Source organism: Oncorhynchus tshawytscha, unplaced genomic scaffold, assembly GCF_018296145.1.
Source record: "Oncorhynchus tshawytscha isolate Ot180627B unplaced genomic scaffold, Otsh_v2.0 Un_contig_7734_pilon_pilon, whole genome shotgun sequence".
Taxonomy (NCBI): domain Eukaryota; kingdom Metazoa; phylum Chordata; class Actinopteri; order Salmoniformes; family Salmonidae; genus Oncorhynchus; species Oncorhynchus tshawytscha.
Window position 1 is genome coordinate 50,001 of NW_024608380.1, and position 10,197 is coordinate 60,197.

Genomic DNA, 10,197 nt, shown 5'->3' on the forward strand with positions numbered 1-10,197 from the left:
AGAGAGAGAGAGAGAGAGACAGAGACAGAGAGAGACAGAGAGAGAGACAGAGAGACAGAGAGAGAGAGTGTTGTGGTGCCCGGAGCATCTTAACAGAGCTGAGCTGAGCTGCTGTGGACAGCTGTACTGTACTGGACCATACGGTCTGCCTCCCCCTGGGGAAGACACACTCCTCAATCTACATCCCTTTACATAACCATGACACACATCACACAACACGGCTGTTTATCTGTTTGTGTTTGTTACTGGTACATGCTGTTACCCCATGATAACATATAGAACTGGTACATGCTGTTACCCCATGATAACATATAGAACTGGTACATGCTGTTACCCCATGATAACATATAGAACTGGTACATGCTGTTACCCCATGATAAAATACAGAACTGGTACATGCTGTTACCCCATGATAAAATATAGAACTGGTACATGCTGTTACCCCATGATAAAATACAGAACTGGTACATGCTGTTACCCCATGATAAAAAACAGAACTGGTACATGCTGTTACCCCATGATAAAATACAGAACTGGTACATGCTGTTACCCCATGATAAAATACAGAACTGGTACATGCTGTTACCCCATGATAAAAAACAGAACTGGTACATGCTGTTACCCCATGATAAAATATAGAACTGGTGCGTGCTGTTATCACATGATAAAATATAGAACTGGTACATGCTGTTACCCCATGATAAAATATAGAACTGGTACATGCTGTTACCCCATGATAAAATATAGAACTGGTACATGCTGTTACCCCATGATAAAATATAGAACTGGTACATGCTGTTACGATAAAATATAGAACTGGTACATGCTGTTACCTCATGATAAAATATAGAACTTGTACATGCTGTTACAACATATATAACTGGTACATGCTGTTACAACATATATAACTGGTACATGATGTTACCCCATGATAAAATATAGAACTGGTACATGCTGTTACAACATATATAACTGGTACATGCTGTTACAACATATAGAACTGGTACATGCTGTTACATCATGATAACTGGTACATGCTGTTACATCATGATAAAATATAGAACTGGTACATGCTGTTACCCCATGATAAAATATAGAACTGGTACATGCTGTTACAACATATATACCTGGTACATGCTGCTACAACATATAGAACTGGTACATGCTGTTACAAAATATATCAAATCAAATCAAATCAAATTTTATTTGTCACATACACATGGTTAGCAGATGTTAATGCGAGTGTAGCGAAATGCTTGTGCTTCTAGTTCCGACAATGCAGTAATAACCAACAAGTAATCTAACTAACAATTCCAAAACTACTGTCTTATACACAGTGTAAGGGGATAAAGAATATGTACATAAAGATATATGAATGAGTGATGTTACAGAGCAGCATAGGCAAGATACAGTAGCTGATATCGAGTACAGTATATACATATGAGATGAGTATGTAAACAAAGTGGCATAGTTAAAGTGGCTAGTGATACATGTATTACATAAGGATGCAGTCGATGATATAGAGTACAGTATATACGTATGCATATGAGATGAATAATGTAGGGTAAGTAACATTATATAAGGTAGCATTGTTTAAAGTGGCTAGTGATATATTTACATCAGTTCCCATCCATTCCCATTATTAAAGTGGCTGGAGTTGAGTCAGTGTCAGTGTCAGTGTGTTGGCAGCAGCCACTCAATGTTAGTGGTGGCTGTTTAACAGTCTGATGGCCTTGAGATAGAAGCTGTTTTTCAGTCTCTCGGTCCCAGCTTTGATGCACCTGTACTGATCTCGCCTTCTGGATGATAGCGGGGTGAACAGGCAGTGGCTCGGGTGGTTGATGTCCTTGATGATCTTAATGGCCTTCCTGTGACATCGGGTGGTGTAGGTGTCCTGGAGGGCAGGTAGTTTGCCCCCGGTGATGCGTTGTGCAGACCTCACTACCCTCTGGAGAGCCTTACGGTTGAGGGCGGAGCAGGTGCCGTACCAGGCGGTGATACAGCCTGTATCACCGCCTGGTATATAACTGGTACATGCTGTTACATCATGATAACTGGTACATGCTGTTACAACATATAACTGGTACATGCTGTTACAACATTATAACTGGTACATGCTGTTACAACATATAGAACTGGTACATGCTGTTACAACATTATAACTGGTACATGCTGTTACAACATTATAACTGGTACATGCTGTTACAACATATAGAACTGGTACATGCTGTTACAACATTATAACTGGTACATGCTGTTACAACATATAGAACTGGTACATGCTGTTACAAAATATATAACTGGTACATGCTGTTACACCAGATATAACTGGTACATGCTGTCACAACATATAGAACTGGTACATGCTGTTACCCCATGATAACTGGTACATGCTGGTACAACATGATACATGGTACATGCTGTTACACCATGGAAAAATATAGAGCTGGTACATGCTGTTAGCCCATGAAAAAATATAGAACTGGTACATGTTGTTACCCCATGATAAAATACAGAACTGGTACATGCTGTTACACCATGATAACTGGTACATGCTGTTATAACATGATAACTGGTACATGCTGTTACACCATATATAACTGGTACATGCTGTTACACCATGCTAACTGGTACACGCTGTTATACCATGATAACTGGTACATAATGTTACAACATATATAACTGGTACATGCTGTTACACCATGATAACTGGTGCATGCTGTTACACCATGATAACTGGTACATGCTGTTACATCATGATACCTGGTACATAATGTTACAACATATATAACTGGTACATGCTGTTACACCTTGGGAACTGGTACATGCTGTTACAACATATATAACTGGTACATGCTGTTACACCATGATAACTGGTGCATGCTGTTACACCATGATACCTGGTATATGCTGTTACATCATGATAACTGGTACATGCTGTTACACCACGGTAACTGGTACATGCTGTTACACCATGATAACTGGTACATGCTGTTACACCATGATAACTGGTACATGCTGTTACATCACGGTAACTGGTACATGCTGTTACACCATGATAACTGGTACATGCTGTTACACCACGATAACTGGTACATGCTGTTACACCATGGTAACTGATACATGCTGTTACACCATGATAACTGATACATGCTGTTACACCATGATAACTGGTACATGCTGTTACATCATGATAACTGGTACATGCATCTCTAGGACCCAGTAGGCTCCGTAGCAGCAGCTGGTTGCACGTTCGTATTAGTATCTTTCCTGTGGATAAAATGACAAAATGACTCATCCTGTTTGTGACACACCCCTCTCTTTACACTTCCCTGCTGCGTGTGTGTGTGTGCGTGCGTGCGTGCGTGCGTGTGTGTGTGTGTGTGTGTGTGTGTGTGTAGGTGGTTTGCAGGCCGTGTCTCCAGGGGGGTTGCAGAGGGCAGATTGAGACAGAGAGACCGCGGAGCGTTCATCGTGAGAGAGAGTGAGAGCGCTCCAGGAGAATTCTCCATGTCCGTTAGGTGAGACACTCTCTCTATCTGTGAGATGTCTGTAGCTTTATTAATGCTACAGGAGAGATTGAACATCTGTCACACACACACACACACACACACACACACACACACACACACACACACACACACACACACACACACACACACACACACACACACACACACACACACACACACACACACACACACACACATACATACATATAAATAGAGACACACACAGAAAGTAGGTCTGGTTTGTATCAGCCAAGGCCTCTCAGACATCTGAAGTGTTGAGAAACAGAGGAAGTGAGAACAGAGGGATAGAGGAAGGGGGAGGACAGAAAAGGACAGATGGATGAGAGAGAGAGAGAGAGAGAGAGAGAGAGAGAGAGAGAGAGAGAGAGAGAGAGAGAGAGAGAGAGAGAGAGAGAGAGAGAGAGAGAGAGAGAGAGAGAGAGAGAGAGAGAGAGAGAGAGAGAGAGAGAGAGAGAGAGAGAAGAGATGGAGGAGAAAGAGAGAGGAAGAGAGAGAGAGAGACAGAGAGAGAAAGAAAGAGAGACAGAGAGAGAGAGAGAGAGAGACAGAGAGACAGAGAGAGAGAGAGAGAGAGAGAGAGAGAGAGAGAGAGAGAGAGAGAGAGAGAGAGAGAGAGAGAGAGAGAGAGAGAGAGAGAGAGAGAGAGAGAGAGAGAGAGAGAGAGAGAGAGAGAGAGAGAGAGAGAGAGAGAGAGAGAGAGAGAGAGAGAGAGAGAGAGAGAGAGAGAGAGAGAGAGAGAGAGAGAGAGAGAGAGAGAGAGAGAGAGAGAGAGAGAGAGAGAGAGAGAGAGAGAGAGAGAGGGAGAGAGACAGAAAGACTTCCTTTTAACTGTCATCTCTTTCCATTGCATTGAGAGGCAGAGAGGAGAGAGAAGGATGGAAAGAGATGACAGTTGAATGGAAGTCCCGTCTACAGCAGACAGATATTTATAACTTCACAGCAAACAGCAATTTATACTGCTCTCTATTTACAGCAGTGAATTTACAATGGTGTTTGTTCTTCACTGGTTGACCTTTTCTTGTGGCAACAGGTCACACATCTTGCTGATGTGATGGCACACTGTGGTATTTCACCCAGTAGATATGGGAATTTATCAAGATTGGGTTTGTTTTCTAATTCTTTGCAGATCTGTGTAATCTGAGGGAAATATGTGTCTCTAATATGGTCATACATTGGGTGAGCACATAGTCTTCTCTTGAAAGCTACGTCAGCCTGTCGACAAACACACTGACTTTATTGTCCCCATGATGAAATGTTGTTGCAGTGCCTGCTGGTCTTACTGAGTCTATAGGAACATTAGCCTGCTGGTCTTACTGGGTCTATAGGAACATTAGCCTGCTGGTCTTACTGAGTCTATAGGAACATTAGCCTGCTGGTCTTACTGAGTCTATAGGAACATTAGCCTGCTGGTCTTAATGAGTCTATAGGAACATTAGCCTGCTGGTCTTACTGAGTCTATAGGAACATTAGCCTGCTGGTCTTTAGTCTATAGGAACATTAGTCTATAGGAACATTAGCCTGCTGGTCTTACTGAGTCTATAGGAACATTAGCCTGCTGGTCTTACTGCTATGGTCTGGTCTTACTGAGTCTATAGGAACATTAGCCTGCTGGTCTTACTGAGTCTATAGGAACATTAGCCTGCTGGTCTTACTGAGTCTATAGGAACATTAGCCTGCTGGTCCTGCTGGTCTTACTGAGTCTATAGGAACAGCCTGCTGGTCTTTAGTCCTGCCTGCTGGTCTTACTGAGTCTATAGGAACATTAGCCTGCTGGTCTTACTGAGTCTATAGGAACATTAGCCTGCTGGTCTTACTGAGTCTATAGGAACATTAGCCTGCTGGTCCTGCTGGTCTTACTGAGTCTATAGGAACATTAGCCTGCTGGTCTTACTGAGTCTATAGGAACATTAGCCTGCTGGTCTTACTGAGTCTATAGGAACATTAGCCTGCTGGTCTTACTGAGTCTATAGGAACATTAGCCTGCTGGTCTTACTGAGTCTATAGGAACATTAAGTCTATAGGAACATTAGCCTGCTGGTCTTACTGAGTCTATAGGAACATTAGCCTGCTGGTCTTACTGAGTCTATAGGAACATTAGCCTGCTGGTCTTACTGAGTCTATAGGAACATTATCCTGCTGGTCTTACTGAGTCTATAGGAACATTAGCCTGCTGGTCTTACTGAGTCTATAGGAACATTAGCCTGCTGGTCTTACTGAGTCGATAGGAACATTAGCCTGCTGGTCTTACTGAGTCTATAGGAACATTATCCTGCTGGTCTTACTGAGTCTATAGGAACATTAGCTCAAGCTCTTTAGGAGGGATATCACACCTGGCTCAAATGATTGTCAAGTTCTGTTTTTCCTGCTGAGGGGTGCTCTATACCTGCTCCCAGAGGGGAGTAGGTCAAAGTCCAGGGACAGGGGGTGGCTTGGGGAGGGTCCTGACCTTAAACTACCAGAGGAGAGTAGGTCAACGTCCAGGGACAGGGTCCTGACCTTAAACTACCAGAGGAGAGTAGATCAACGTCCAGGGACAGGGTCCTGACCTTAAACTACCAGAGGAGAGAAGGTCAACGTCCAGGGACAGGGCCCTGACCTTAAACTACCAGAGGAGAGAAGGTCAACGTCCAGGGACAGGGGGTACCTTGGGGACGGCCCTGACCTTAAAGATCTCATCCAGGCCTGTCTGTTTGACCCCAAGTACCTTGTGGAGGGCCCTGACCTTAAAGATCTCATCCTGTCTGTTTGACTCCTAGTACCTTGGGGATGGACCTGACCTTAAAGATCTCATCCAGGCCTGTCTGTTTGACTCCTAGTACCTTGGGGAGGGCCCTGACCTTAAAGATCTCATCCAGGCCTGTCTGTTTGACTCCAAGTACCTTGGGGAGGGCCCTGACCGTAAAGATCTCATCCAGGCCTGTCTGTTTGACTCCAAGTACATTGGGGAGGGCCCTGACCTTAAAGATCTCATCCAGGCCTGTCTGTTTGACTCCAAGTACCTTGGGAGGGCCCTGACCTTAAAGATCTCATCCAGGCCTGTCTGTTTGACTCCAAGTACCTTGGGGAGGGCCCTGACCTTAAAGATCTCATCCAGGCTTGTCTGCTTGACTCCAAGTACCTTGGGGAGGGCCCTGACCTTAAAGATCTCATCATGGCCTGTCTGTTTGACTCCAAGTACCTTGGGGAGGGCCCTGACATTAAAGATCTCATCATGGCCTGTCTGTTGGACTCCCAGTACCTTGGGGAGGGCCCTGACCTTAAATATCTCATCCAGGCCTGTCTGTTTGACTCCAAGTACCTTGCTTGCTGTGGTGATAATCCTTCTCAGCATATTTCTCTGGCTGACAGTGACATTGCCAAACCAACAAACAATATAAAAAGTTAAAATACTCTCAATGAAAGATTTGTAAAACAGTCAGTATAGTCCAGTCTACATTAAAAAATCCCAGCTTTTTGAGAAAGTACAGTCTCTGTTGGCTCTTTTTGTAGATCAGGTCTGTACATTTACTCCACTGAAGCTTATTGCCCAAGAGGACAGCCAGGTATTTGTATTCCTCTACAATCTCTATATTCTGACCTCTGATAGACGTTGCAGAGGCAGGTGTTGCACACTTCCTGAAGTCTATGCACATCTCTTTGGCCTTGTTGGGCCCAGGTCTGACAGAATCTGTGCAGAAGATCTAGGTGCTGCTGTAGGCCCTCCTTGGTTGGGGACAGAAGCACCAGATCATTAGCAAACAGTAGACAGTTGACTTCAGATTCTAGTAGGTTGAGGCCGGGTGCTGCAGACTGTTCTAGTGCCCGCGCCAATTCATTGATATATATGTTGAAGAGGGTGGGGCTTAAGCTGCATCCCTGTCTCACCCCACGGCCTTGTGGGAAGAAATGTGTGGTTCTTTTGCCGATTTTAACCGCACACTTGTTGTTTGTGTACATGGATTTTATAATGTCGTATGTTTTACCCCCAACACCACTTTCCATCAGTTTGTATAGCAGACCCTCATGCCAAATTGAGTCAAAGGCTTTTTTGAAATCAACCAAGCATGAGAAGACTTTGCCTTTGTTTTGGTTTGTTTGGTCGTCAATTAGGGTGTGCAGGGTGAATACATGGTCTGTTGTACGGTAATTTGGTAAAAATTTGGTAAAAAGCCAATTTGACATTTGCTCAGTACATTGTTTTCATCGAGGAAATGTACGAGTCTGCTGTTAATGATAATGCAGAGGATTTTCCCAAGGTTACTGTTGACGCATATTCCATGGTAGTTATTGTGTCAAATTTGTCTCCACTTTCGTTGATTGGGCTGATCAGTCCTTGGTTCCAAATATTGGGGAAGATGCCAGAGCTAAAGATGATGTTAAAGAGTTTTAGTATAGCCAATTGGAATTTGTTGTCTGTATATTTGATCATTTCATTGAGGATACCATCAACACCACAGGCCTTTTTGGGTTGGAGGGTTTTTATTTTGTCCTGTAGTTCATTCAAGGTAATTGGAGAATCCAGTGGGTTCTGGTCGTCTTTAATAGTTGATTCTAAGATTTGTATTTGATCATGTATATGTTTTTGCTCTTTATTTTTTGTTATAGAGTCAAAAAGATTGGAGAAGTGGTTTACCCATACATCTCCATTTTGGATAGATAACTCTAATAATTATTATTATCTGATAATTATTTGTGTTGTTGTTTCTCTCTCTCTCTCTCTCTCTCCCCTCACTGGGAAACATGTGTTAACATTGCCAAAGCAAGTGAGGTAGATAATATACAAAAGTGAAATAAACAATAAAAATGAACAGTAAACATTACACATACAGAAGTTTCAAAACAATAAAGACATTATAAATGTCATATTACATATATATACAGTGTTGTAACAATGTACAAATGGTTAAAGTACACAAGGGAAAATGTCTCACTCTCCCTCTCTCTCTCTTCCTCTCCTGTCTTCTTCTCTCTCTCCCCAACCCTCTCTTTCTCTTCCTCTATCTCACTTCCTCCTCTCTCTCTCTCTCTCTTCCACCTCTCTCTCTTCCTCCTCTCTCTCTCTTCCTCCCCCCTTTCTCCCTCTCTCTCTTCCACCTCTCTCTCCTCCTCCTCCCTCTCTCCGCCCCTCTCTCCCTCTCTCTGCCCCTCTCTCCCTCTCTCCGACCCTGTCTCCCTCTAGTTACGGGGACCATGTGCAGCACTTCAAGGTGCTCCAGGACAGGTCAGGACAGTACTTTGTTTGGGAGGAGATGTTCTTCTCTCTGAATCAGATGGTGGAGTTTTACCATAGCAACAGCATCGCCAAGGAGGGAACCGTCTTCCTACGAGACCCAGAACACCCTGCCAGGGTAACAACTCATCATATCATATCAATTCAATTTAAATTAATATCTCTAGCTCCCTCTCTACCTCTTTCTCTCTCTCTCTCTCTCTACCTCTCTCTACCTCTCTCTCTTTCTCTCTCGCTACCTCCCTCTCTCTACCTTCCTCTCTACCCCTCTCTCTCTCTTTCTCTCTCTCTCTCTCTCTACCTCCCTCTCTCTACCTCTCTCTTTCTCTCTCGCTACCTCCCTCTCTCTTTCTCTCTCGCTACCTCCCTCTCTCTACCTTCCTCTCTCTCTTTCTCTCTCTCTCTCTTTCTACCTCTCTCTACCTCTTTCTCTCCCTCTCTATTCTGCTACTTCTCTCTCTCTGTCTCTACCCCTCCTCTCTCTCTCTAGCTCTTTCTCCCTCTCTTTCTCTTATTAGATAGCCTGGTCTGAACAGTACTAGCCTGGTCTGAACAGTACTAGCCTGGTCTGAACATTACTAGCCTGGTCTAAACAGTACTAGCCTGGTCTGAAAAGTACTAGCCTGGTCTGAACATTACTAGCCTGGTCTGAACAGTACTAGCCTGGTCTGAACAGTACTAGCCTGGTCTGAACAGTACTAGCCTGGTCTCTGGTCTGAACAGTACTAGCCTGGTCTGAACAACAGTCTGAACAGTACTAGCCTGGTCTGAACAGTACTAGCCTAGCCTGGTCTGAACAGTACTCTGGTCTGAACAACAGTACTAGCCTGGTCTGAACAGTACTAGCCTGGTCTGAACAGTACTAGCCTGGTCTGAACAGTACTAGCCTGGTCTGAACAGTACTAGCCTGGTCTGAACAGTACTAGCCTGGTCTGAACAGTACTAGCCTGAACAGTACTAGCCTGGTCTGAACAGTACTAGCCTGGTCTGAACAGTACTAGCCTGGTCTGAACAGTACTAGCCTGGTCTGAACAGTACTAGCCTGGTCTGAACAGTACTAGCCTGGTCTAAACAGTACTAGCCTGGTCTGAACAGTACTACAGTACTAGCCTGGTCTGAACAGTACTAGCCTGGTCTGAACAGTACTAGCCTGGTCTGAACAGTACTAGCCTGGTCTGAACAGTACTAGCCTGGTCTGAACAGTACTAGCCTGGTCTGAACAGTACTAGCCTGGTCTGAACAGTACTAGCCTGGTCTAAACAAACAGTACTAGCCTGGTCTGAACAGTACTAGCCTGGTCTGAACAGTACTAGCCTGGTCTGAACAGTACTAGCCTGGTCTGAACAGTACTAGCCTGGTCTGAACAGTACTAGCCTGGTCTAAACAGTACTAGCCTGGTCTGAACAGTACTAGCCTGGTCTGAACAGTACTAGCCTGGTCTGAACAGTACTAGCC

General features: G+C 44.1%; 1 protein-coding gene across 1 annotated transcript in view; it reads left to right on the forward strand.

Moving 5' to 3' along the window:
- The window catches only part of grapa (GRB2 related adaptor protein a), a gene marked incomplete at its 3' end in the record, with an annotated part of 15,432 nt that extends 6,572 nt beyond the window's left edge, over positions 1-8,860 (forward strand). Inside the window, 2 exon segments of the mRNA XM_042313098.1 lie at positions 3,402-3,521; positions 8,692-8,860. Of these exon segments, the coding sequence (XP_042169032.1) occupies positions 3,402-3,521; positions 8,692-8,860 (289 nt within the window).
- Between the last annotated feature and the right edge of the window lie 1,337 nt (positions 8,861-10,197).